At 40.0% G+C, this 12,661-nt stretch overlaps 1 protein-coding gene across 1 annotated transcript; it reads left to right on the top strand.

The window, feature by feature from the left end:
- The first annotated feature begins 3,162 nt into the window (after positions 1–3,162).
- LOC133558726 (homeobox protein Hox-B9-like) lies at positions 3,163–12,402 on the top strand. The gene is made up of 4 exons (XM_061909876.1): positions 3,163–3,757; positions 5,220–5,349; positions 11,883–11,948; positions 12,039–12,402. The coding sequence occupies exons 1-4, from the start codon at positions 3,163–3,165 to the stop codon at positions 12,064–12,066; spliced, it is 819 nt and encodes a 272-aa protein (XP_061765860.1). The 3' UTR covers positions 12,067–12,402.
- The last annotated feature ends 259 nt before the right edge of the window (positions 12,403–12,661 follow it).

Raw genomic sequence — 12,661 nt, 5'->3', positions numbered from 1 at the left:
AGTCTTAAGCTCCATCAGGTTGGATGGGAAGTGTCCGAGCACAGCCATATTCAGATCCCACCAGAGATGTCCGACGAAATTCAAGTCTGGGCTCTGGCTGGGCCACTCAAGGACATTTACAAAGTTGTCCTGAAGTCTTTCCTTTTGATATTTTGGGTCTATCCTGCCGAAAGATGAACCGTCGCCCCAGGCTGAGTTCAAAAGCGCTCTAGAGCAGGTTTTCATCCAGGATGTCTCTGTACATTGCTGCGTTCATCTTTCCCTCTATCCTGACTAGTCTCCCAGTTATTGCCGCTGAAAACCATCCCCACACCATGATGCTGCCACCACCATGCTTCACTATAGGGATGGTGTTGGCCTGGTTTCCATACAATCATGACGGAAAAACACTTCAATCTTTGTCTCATCAGACCACAGAATTTTGTTTCTCATGGTCCGAGAGTCTTTCTGTCTGTCAGCTTTGTGTTGTAGATGACAAGGCGTATTATTATTACTTATGAGCTTGGATCCCCCTTCCGATATCACGCGCTGTGTGTAGGGCCCCGCAATCCGTGTCATGGGGGCCCCATTTCGCGTGAAGAAATGCTTGTAAAATGTCAATTACTGAATGACAGGGCGCTTTACCATAAAATGTGTTCTAACCCCTTCCTGCTCCGTCACTGATAAGAATATAAGGGCAGCATTCATACTGGTCGAGTGAAGCAGTCGTACTCATGCATCTCTCCCAAGTGGGAGATGTTGCAGGAAGGTTTGCAAATGGATGTTTTAACCAAATCAAACGTTTTCCTAGGAAAAATCAAAGCAGCCGGGAGCCATTTGATATATTTCATTTTCAAAACCAATACGATGAGGTGGCGATTTGTCCAGGGTGTACCCCGCCTTCCGCCCGATTGTAGCTGAGATAGGCGCCAGCGCCCCCCGCGACCCCGAAAGGGAATAAGCGGTAGAAAATGGATGGATGGATGGAGTATTGCACAACAACAAAAGTAACAAAAAAAAATTGATTAAACTGTCAAAAAAAAAAAAAAAAAAAAAGGTCAGCTCAGTCGCCAGAATTTTCCCATAAAAATAACAGCGGTACAGTTTGACAGTATAAATTTTACAGTAAAATTTTCGAGACTGAGCTGTGTTTTTCTTTATCTTTTTTTCTGTAAAATCTGCATTATTTTTTTTAATCTTACAGTGCTCATTTTGGAACAAAACATGCATCATGATTCAGTTTTAAACGGCCAGAATTTTCCTGTAAAAATAACAGCGATACAGTTTGACAGTGTAAATTTTACAATAACATTTTTGAGACTGAGCTGCTTTTTTCTTGATCTTTTTTGCTGTAAAATCTGCATTTTTATTAATTTATTTATTTATTTTTTTTAAATCTTGCAGTGTTTGTTTCGGAAGAAAACATGCATCATAATTCAGTTTTAAACGGCCAGAATTTTCCTTTAAAAATAATAGCAGTACCGTTTGACAGTGTACATTTTACAGTAAAATTTTCGAGACTGAGCTGCGATTTTCTTTATTTTTTTGGTGTCGAATCTGCTTATTTTTTTAAATAATAAGTTTACAGTTTTTATTTTGGAACAAAACATGCATCATAATTCAGTTTTAAATGGCCCGAATTTTTCTGTTAAAATAACCGCGGTACAGTTTGACAGTGTAAATTGTACATTAACATTTTTGAGACTGAGCTGCAATTTTCTTTTTCTGTAAAATCTGCATTTTTTATTTTTATTTTTTTCAATCTTACAGTGTTCGTTTTGGAACAAAACATGCATCATAATTCAGTTTTAAATGGCCAGCATTTTCCTGTAAAAGTAACAGCTGTACCATTTGACGGTGTAACTTTTACAATAACATTTTCGAGATGGAGCTGCGATTTTCTTTATTTTTTTGCTGTAAAATCTGCATTTAAAAAAATAATAATTTAATCTTACACTTTTCGTTTTGGAACAAAACATGCATCATAATTCTGTTTTAAATGGCCAGAATGTTCCTGTAAAAATAACAGCGATACAGTTTGACAGTGTAAATTTTACAGTAAAATTTTGGAGACTGAGCTGCGATTTTCTTTTTTTTTTTTCTGTAAAATCTGCATTTTTTTTTTTTTAAATCTTACAGTGTTCGTTTTGGAACAAAACATGCATCATAATTCACTTTTAAAAGGACAGAATGTTCCTGTAAAAATAACAGCAGTACAGTTTGACAGTGTAAATTTTACAGTAAAATTTTCGAGACTGAGCTGCGTTTTTCTTTATCTTTTTTGCTGTAAAAATGTTTTTTTTTTTTTTTTTTAATCTTACAGTGTTCGTTTTGGAACAAAACATGCATCATAATTCAGTTTTAAACGGCCAGAATTTTCCTGTAAAAATAACAGCGGTACAGTTTGACAGTGTAAAATTTACAGTAAAATTTTCGAGACTGAGCTGCGTTTTTCTTTATTTTTTTGCTGTAAAATCTGCATTTTATCTTTTTATTTTAATTGTTTTTAATCTTAGAGTGTTTGTTTTGGAACAAAACTTACATCAAAATTCACTTTTAAATGTAAAAAGTATACAAGTCGTTTCACATGATTAAGTGAGGGTGGCCCCAAATAAAATTCCGTATCGGGCCCCAAATTATCTATGGTTTTTGTACCAACATTTCAGTTTTTTCTCATTACAAAACATCATTTAGCTCCTTTTTTTAAAAAATATAACTGCTTTTTGAAAAATAACAAAAAATGTTTATTTTTTTATTTCGAACAAACTCTCGAGCCGATGGTCACAAATGGGCCCCCGGGCCACATTTTGGACACCCCTGAAGTAACAAGCCCCCTTTGTCCCCCTTGCTTCCGTTTGGGGGCCGTCGGCCTCATGGACGTTGAAGTTGGTTCCATGGGGTCCAAGAGGGGAAGAGTCCTCTTGGTGCGGACTGTGTGCCATGATGTCTTGCTGTGAATTTTATGGCGCACTAAAAAGATGGAATGTTTTCTTTTTAGCATAAAGTTGAAAAAAAAAAGTCTGGATTGTCAAAGAGAAAAGACTGCAGTGCATTTATTTGATTGCACTTTGCAGACCAAATTTGGGCAGACTCAAGTTCAAAATCGTCAATATTTGTTTCAAATTTGACAACTTATTTCCAAAATGTGTATACTGTAAATATATCATATTAATTCATATAATGATGTATTTCTGTGATGCCCCGCCGCCTGATTCGTGCTCCGCCGTGACCTCATTTCTAACGGAGAACGGTTCGAGTTTGTGGGAGAGCCACGCGGGGCTGAGCGGGTACCGGGGCCTGCACTACCCAGAGCAGCATCCCCTTCCCCGGGAGAGGTGGACTTTGTACCAGGCGGGGAGTTCCATCACCCCGCAGCCGCCACCTTGCGTCCACTTGCAAGGAAATTTGCACCGCCAGCGTGCGGGCCTCTTCCCGGAGTCCATGACCCCGGCTGATCCGAGGTGTTTTACGCACGGAGGAACCGGCGTCCGCAGCTTGCATGAGGAACCAGGTCCGCATCTCGACTCCTGTGAGGTACCGGAGAGAAGCGTGATGCACGACCCGGGCTCTCGTCTCCTCCTCGTCCCCCGGGAAGAAGGCGAGGCGGCGCCGGGCAGACAGCGAGAAAAGCCGCGGAGTGCAGCCGAGTGGACGAAGGGGGTCAGCGGGGAGAGCAGCCGGGTCAGGCCGGGGTGCGAGTACACTGAGGCCGGGAATGAGGACCAGGGGGAGGCTGGTTCACGCAGCAGAACCACGGGAGGGTTCGGTTGCAGCCCGAGTGAGTGGAAAGAATAAATCATTTAAAATATACATTTATTATTGTTAAAAAAAAAAAAAGAACAAGTATTTTTTGTTGTTGTATGCAATATGTAAGTTAGTAATAAATATGGGTCACCACGACAATAGAAGAAAAATACACTAATTTGTTGGTAAAAACAAAAGTTTTACTCAGATAAATTTGGGGAAGTTATTTACTCAAGGTAGACCTATTAAAATAATACTATAATATTTTATTAAGTTAAACAAGGACAATTTATATTTTTACATGTGTGATATATATGTATGTTTATATGTATAAATACATACATATATATGTATGTTTATATGTATATATACATAAAAATGTATATATGTATGTTTTTATCTATATCTATGTACATACACATATATACATGTATGTTTATATGTATACACACACAAACACGTATATAAGTATGTTTATATGTATAAATACATACAATTGTATACATGTATGTTTATATGTATATATACATACACATATATGTATGTTTATAAGTATATAAACATACAAATGTATATATGTACATACATATATGTATGTTTATATGTATATACATTTCTATCTATGTACATACACATGTATATACTGTATGAATGTTTGTATGTATATATACATACAAATGTATATATGTATGTTTATATGTATATCTACATACAAATGTATATATGTATGTTCATATGTATATAGACATACACATGTATATATGTATGTTTATATGTATATCTTCATACAAATGTATATATGTATGTTTATATGTGTATATACATACACATGTATAAATGTATGTTTATATGTATACATATATACATAAAAATGTGTATATGTATGTTCATATGTATATACACATACAAATGTATATATGTATATGTATGTTCATATGTATATACACATACAAATGTATATATGTATGTTTATATGTATATATACATACAAATGTATATGTATATATGAACGCTTATAAATGTATATATGTAGAAATGTATTTGTATGTATGTATAAATACAAATTATGTATAAATGTATGTGTATATGTACATATACATTCAAATGTATATATATGTATCCTTATAAATGTATATATGTAGAAATGTATTTTTATGTAAGTATAAATAGAAATGTATGTGTATATATGTATTTGTATATGTATATATACATTCAAATGTATATATGTATTTTTTATGTTTATATAAATACAAATGTATATGTATACGTGTATCCTTATACAAATATATATGTATGTATGTTTATATGTATATGTACATACAAATGTATAAATGTGTATATATACATTCAAATGTATATACATGCATAGTATTTAATATCAATGTTATAAAGCAAAAACCAAAAATTTTAAAATATGAGTAATTACAAAAAGCAAGGTTTTTGATGTCATCGTGCAGTCGTGACACAACAACTGAAGTGTATTTTTCAACATGCAGGAAGACGCAAGAAACGTCGCCCTTACTCCAAGCAGCAGATCCGAGAGTTGGAGAACGAATTCCGACTCAACGTTTACGTCAACAAGCAGAGACGCATGCAGCTGTCTCGTCTCCTGCACCTCACTGACCGGTGGGTGTGCGCATGCGCGAGTGTGCGTGACACAAGACAACACGTGTAACGCAGCTGCACTCACATGAAGCAGCAGAGCAGCCTGACCTCGTGCATCATCTTGTTATACTGCTGACACGTCACATCTCCACGCAAGCTGCAGGGGAAAACACGCATGATGGTCACATTAATCCTGTAGATTTTACTGTTTTAAAAAAGGAATTTGACCTATGTGGTGTTTTGCACAGAATGATTGTTAACTCAAAAATTGCAACAAAAAAAAAGCAATCCATTTTTCATGGGGTGACACATCAATTCAGAATCGATTCAAATTGATTCTTGCAGAATATTATCTGGTTTGAAAGGAAAACCTGTCCATTGCAATTTACACGTTAGAAAAGCCATGCTTGGCTGCAGGCAAATGACGGAATTGTGCAGCAAGTAAAAAGACTAAAATATATTTATTTATATGGCACAGTTTAAAAACATACACTATTGCCGCAGAGTGCTATACAGATTAAAATAATAATAATAATAATTATAATAATAATAATAATAATAATAATTATAACAATAATTCTAATAATAATGAAGAAAAAACAAAAGCAAAAATCAAAATTCAATCTAAAATCAAAAGATACAATGAAAATAAAACGTAAAATTTATATAAAAATAAAATAGATTAAAAAAATAAATAATTTAAGTAGCACAATTTTAAAACAGCCACTACTGCTAAAGAGGGCTATTCGGATTAAAATAAAGAGACAAAAACACAAATGACGGCAAAAGTTAAAAAATACAAATAAAAAATACAATAAAAAAAATAAAATACAACTTAAAATTTGAATTAAATAGATAAAAAAGTAAATACAAAATTAATTAATTTACTGTATTTATTTCGCACAATTTTAAAACAGCCACTACTGCCAAAGAGGGCTGTTCTGATTAAAATAAAAAGACAAAAACACAAATGACAGTATCAATAAAAAAATAAAAATAAAAAGTAATAATAAAATGCAACTTGAAATTGAAACAAAATAGATAAAAAATTAAATACAAAATTAATTCATTTACTGTGTTTGTATAGCACAATTTTAAAACAGCCACTACTGCCAAAGAGGGCTGTTCGGATTAAAATAAAGAGACAAAAACACAAATGACAGTAAAAGTAAAAAAAAAAAAAAAAAAAATACAAAAAAAGTGATAATAATATGGAACTTGTAATTTAGATAAAATAGATAAAAAAGTAAATACAAAATGAATTAATTTACTGTATTTATATAGCACAATTTTAAAACAGCCACTACTGCCAAAGAGGGCTGTTCAGATTAAAATAAAGAGTCAAAAACACAAATGGGAGTAAGTTAAAAACATAAAAATAAAAAATAAAATACAATAATAAAATGCAACTTGAAATTTGAATAAAATAGATAAACACGTAAATACAAAATGAATACATTTACTGTATTTATATAGCACAATTTTAAAAAACCCACTAATGCCAAAAAGAGGGCTGTACAGAATAAATTAAAGAGAAAAAAACAACAAAAGTAAACCCATCCATCCATCCATCATCTTCCGCTTATCCGAGGTCGGGTCACGGGGGCAACAGCCTAATCACGGAAACCCAGACTTCCCTCTCCCCAGCCACTTCGTCTAGCTCTTCCCGGGGGATCCCGAGGCGTTCCCAGGCCAGCCGGGAGACATAGTCTTCCCAACGTGTCCTGGGTCTTCCCCGTGGCCTCCTACCGGTTGGACGTACCCTAAACACCTCCCTAGGGAGGCGTTCGGGTGGCATCCTGACCAGATGCCCGAACCACCTCATCTGGCTCCTTTCGATGTGAAGGAGCAGCGGCTTTACTTTGAGTTCCTCCCGGATGGCAGAGCTTCTCACCCTATCTCTAAGGGAGAGCCCCGCCACACGGCGGAGGAAACTCATTTCGGCCGCTTGTACCCGTGATCTTATCCTTTCGGTCATGACCCAAAGCTCATGACCATAGGTGAGGATGGGAACGTAGATCGTCCGGTAAATTGAGAGCTTTGCCTTCCGGCTCAGCTCCTTCTTCACCACAACGGATCGGTACAACGTCCGCATTACTGAAGACGCCACACCGATCCGCCTGTCGATCTCACGATCCACTCTTCCCTCACTCGTGAGCAAGACTCCTAGGTACTTGAACTCCTCCACTTGGGGCAGGGTCTCCTCCCCAACCCGGAGATGGCATTCCACCCTTTTCCGGGTGAGAACCATGGACTCGGACTTGGAGGTGCTGATTCTTATTCCGGTCACTTCACACTCGGCTGCGAACCGATCCAGCGAGAGCTGAAGATCCCGGTCAGATGAAGCCATCAGGACCACATCATCTGCAAAAAGCAGAGACCTAATCCTGCGGTTACCAAACCGGAACCCCTCAACGCCTTGACTGCGCCTAGAAATTCTGTCCATAAAAGTTATGAACAGAATCGGTGACAAAGGACAGCCTTGGCGGAGTCCAACCCTCACTGGAAATGTGTTCGACTTACTGCCGGCAATGCGGACCAAGCTCTGGCACTGATCGTACCGGGAGCGGAACGCCACAATAAGACAGTCCGATACCCCATACTCTCTGAGCACTCCCCACAGGACTTCCCGGGGGACACGGTCGAATACCTTCTCTAAGTCCACAAAGCACATGTAGACTGGTTGGGCAAACTCCCATGCACCCTCAAGAACCCTGCCGAGAGTATAGAGCTGGTCCAGAGTTCCACGACCAGGACGAAAACCACACTGTTCCTCCTGAATCCGAGGTTCGACTATCCGGCATAGCCTCCTCTCCAGTACACCTGAATAAACCTTACCGGGAAGGCTGAGGAGTGTGATCCCACGATAGTTGGAACACACCCTCCGGTCCCCCTTCTTAAAGAGAGGAACCACCACCCCGGTCTGCCAATCCAGAGGTACCGCCCCCGATGTCCACGCGATGCTGCAAAGTATTGTCAACCAAGACAGCCCCACAGCATCCAGAGCCTTGAGGAACTCCGGGCGGATCTCGTCCACCCCTGGGGCCTTGCCACCGAGGAGCTTTTTAACTACCTCAGCGACCTCAGCCCCAGAAATAGGAGAGTCCACCACGGATTCCCCAGGCACTGCTTCCTCATAGGAAGACGTGTTGGTGGGATTGAGGAGGTCTTCGAAGTATTCCTTCCACCTATCCACAAAATCCGCAGTTGAGGTCAGCAGAACACCATCCGCACCATACACGGTGTTGATAGTGCACTGCTTCCCCTTCCTGAGGCGGCGGACGGTGGTCCAGAATCGCTTCGAAGCCGTCCGGAAGTCGTTTTCCATGGCTTCCCCGAACTCCTCCCATGTCCAAGTTTTTGCCTCCGCGACCGCTGAAGCTGCACACCGCTTGGCCTGTCGGTACCCGTCCACTGCCTCTGGAGTCCTATGAGCCAAAAAGACCCGATAGGACTCCTTCTTCAGCTTGACGGCATCCCTCACCGCTGGTGTCCACCAAGGGGTTTTAGGATTGCCGCCCCGACAGGCCCCAACTACCTTGTGGCCACAGCTCCGTACCCAGATTTCCCTCGCCCGGATGCGGGTCACCGGGGCCCCCCTCTGGAGCCAGGCCCGGAGGTGGGGCACGATGGCGAGCGCCTGGTGGCCGGGCCTGTTCCCATGGGGCCCGGCCGGGCACAGCCCGAAGAGGCAACGTGGGTCACCCCTCTAATGGGCTCACCACCCATAGCAGGGGCCATAGAGGTCGGGTGCATTGTGAGCTGGGCGGCAGCCGAAGGCAGAGCACTTGGCGGTCCGATCCTCGGCTACAGAAGCAAAAGTAAACCATAAAATTTAAATTAAATTTAAAATTGAAATAAAATAGATAAAAACGTAAATACCAAATTAATTAATTTACTGTATTTTTATAGCACAATTTTAAAAGAGCCACTACTGCCACAGAGGGCTGTATGTCACGTTGGAAACACATCGTGATGCGCGTTGGGTCAACCCAGGATGCACGAGGACCAAGACAGGCAGGAATTGCAGGTAGGACTTGATTTGATATACCAAAATAAAAGAACACTGGTACAAAACAGGCAAAAGAAAAGCCTTGCCGAACGCACAGTAAGCTAAACTAAAACTTAGCATGGAGTCCAAGAGTCCAATAGTAGCGTGCCGAGCTAAGGAGCTACTTAGCAAAGATACAAAGACTAGGAAATGCCAACGTGAGTGTTGCATATAGCAAACAACGGATCAAGACCGAACTGAGGTCGAAGGCAGGCTTAAATAGTAAAGCAATATTCAAAACACAGGTGCGCGTCAAAAACAAGAGCAGGTGGAACAAATGTGAAACCATGGTAACAAGATAAAACAAGGACGAGCCAAACCAGGGATCGGAAGAGTCCAAAAACAAACAGGAAACCCAAAAGGACTTTAAAAACCAAAACAATATACGGTCCGGGCGGCGGATCATAACACTGTACAGATTAAAAATAAATTCTAATAAAAATTATAATGAAATACAAATAAATTAAAATGACTTGATTTGTTTATATAGCAAAATTACAAAATAGCCAGAGTGCTGTAGAGATAAAAATAAAACACAATAATAAAGTAAAAAATAAAACAAAATGAAAATGATAAGTAAGCGTAAAATATACAATTCTAACAAAGCCTAAAATTAAACTAGAAAAAATACAAAATACAAAATGAAAACAAAAAATAGAATAAAACAAACAATCAATCAAATCACATCAACTTTATTTATAAAGCACATTTAAAATTTACCACAGGAGTAGCCAAAGTGCTGTACAATGGGGAGGTTTAAAGATAATACGAGGACCGAGCAAACAACACAACACAAACATCCATCCATCCATCCATTTTCTACCGCTTATTCCCTTTCGGGGTTGCGGGGGGCGCTGGCGCCTATCTCAGCTACAATCGGGCGGAAGGCGGGGTACACCCTGGACAAGTCGCCACCTCATCGCAGGGCCAACACAGATAGACAGACAACATTCACACTCACATTCACACACTAGGGCCAATTTAGTGTTGCCAATCAACCTATCCCCAGGTGCATGTCTTTGGAAGTGGGAGGAAGCCGGAGTACCCGGAGGGAACCCACGCATTCACGGGGAGAACATGCAAACTCCACACAGAAAGATCCCGTGCCTGGATTTGAACCCAGGACTGCAGGACCTTCGTATTGTGAGGCAGACGCACTAACCCCTCTGCCACCGTGAAGCCCCAACACAAACAGAACATGATAAAAAATAAATAAATAAAACATAAAAACAGGTTCACAGCAGCTGTATAATGGGGCGCCATTGCAGGATGGATATCACTTAGTGTTAAAAGCCAAGGAATAAAAGTATGTTTTTAAGAGAGATCTAAAAACAGGAAGACAGGAGGCTTGTCTAACACTCAATCAATCAATCAATGTTTATTTATATAGCCCTAAATCACAAGTGCCTCAAAGGGCTGCACAAACCACAACAACATCCTCGGTAGGGCCCAAATAAGGGCAAGGAAAAACTCACCCCAGTGGGACGTCGACCATGATGACTATGAGAAACCTTGGAGAGGACCAAATATGTGGGCTGCCCCCCCCTCCCCCCCAGGGGACCGAAAGCAATGGATGTCGAGCGGATCTAACATGATATTGTGAAAGTCCAATCCATAGTGGATCTAACGTAACCGTGAGAATCAAGTCCAAAGTGGATCCAATATAGTAGCGAGAGTCCCGTCCAAAGTGGAGCCAGCAGGATCCGCCTCCCAAGCGGAGGCGGATCAGCAGCGCAGAGATTTCCCCAAACGATGCATAGGCGAGCGGTACATCCTGGGTCCCGACTCTGGACGAGCGGTCCATCCTGGGTCCCGATTTAGGACAGCCAGTACTTCATCCATGGCCACCAGACCGGACCCCCTCCACAAGGGAGGGGGGGACATAGGAGAAAAAAGAAAAGAAACGGCAGATCAACTGGTCTAAAAAAGGGGGTTTATTTAAAGGCTAGAGCAGGGGTCACCAACGCGGTGCCCGCGGGCACCAGGTCGCCCGTAAGGACCAGATGAGTCGCCCGCTGGCCTGTTCTAAAAATAGCTCAAGTAGCAGCACTTACCAGTGAGCTGCTACTATTTTTTAAATTGTATTTATTTACTAGCAAGCTGGTCTCGCTCTGCTCGACATTTTTAATTCTAAGAGACACAAAACTCAAATAGAATTTGAAAATCCAAGAAAATATTTTAGAGACTTGGTCTTCACTTGTTTAAATAAATTCATTTATTTTTTACTTTGCTTCTTATTACTTTCAGAAAGACAATTTTAGAGAAAAAATGCAACCTTAAAAATGATTTTAAGATTTTTAAACATATACCTTTTTACCTTTTAAATTCCTACCTCTTCTTTCCTGACAATTTAAATCAATGTTCAAGTCAATTTATTTTTTTATTGCAAAGAATTATCAATACATTTTAATATAATTCTTAATTTTAGCTTCTGTTTTTTCGCCGACGATTATTTGTGAAATATTTCTTCAAACTTATTATGTCGTGTTTTGTGCGGCTGCAGGCAGGTGAAGATCTGGTTCCAGAACAGAAGGACGAAGGCCAAGAATCTCATGAAGGCGCGAGTGCGGTACGCCACTCCACTCCAACATCACTCTCTCACGGAAAAAATGACGACTCAGGCGTTTGTATGTTATTAATTAAGCTCATTCCCTTGCAGCCGCACGGTCTCGCCAGTCGGATGGTGAGGTCACCGTTTTGGAGCGACATCTTAAAAGCGTTGTCATGACGTCGCTGCAGCATCACAGCAGGAACTTTTGGTCAAAAACAGACGAATGAGCAAATATTCCGCACACAGAAGTGACCCGAAACGCACAAACCGAATAAAACGACTGGAAAAAGCTGCGATCACATGCATGCAGGAAAAAAAACAACTGCATGAGTGAAATACTGCAAGTTCACAAAACAAAATGAAGCCATAGGCTGATTTTTCTTTTTTCTTTTCGTGGAGTCTTTGTTAAAAACTGGCTGTATGAATGACATGGTCGCTCTAAAATACTATAAAATACTACAAAACCAGTGAAGTTGAGCTGAGAAACGTTTTTGTTTTTTTTGCAAATAATAATTAACTTAGAATTTAATGGCAGCAACACAGGATTGGCAGAGGAGCATTTTTACCACTGTGTTACATCACCTTTTCTTTTAACAACACTCAGTAAACGTTTGGGAACTGAGGAAAACAATTTTTGCAGCTTTTTAGGTGGAATTCTTTCCCATTCTTGCTTGATGTACAGCTCACATTTTTCAACAGTCCGGAGTTTCTGTTGTGGTATCATAGGCTTC

This window comes from Nerophis ophidion, linkage group LG09, assembly GCF_033978795.1.
Source record: "Nerophis ophidion isolate RoL-2023_Sa linkage group LG09, RoL_Noph_v1.0, whole genome shotgun sequence".
Classification (NCBI taxonomy): domain Eukaryota; kingdom Metazoa; phylum Chordata; class Actinopteri; order Syngnathiformes; family Syngnathidae; genus Nerophis; species Nerophis ophidion.
The sequence above is the reverse complement of the archived record's forward strand: the minus strand, read 5'-3'. Positions and strand labels throughout refer to the sequence as shown.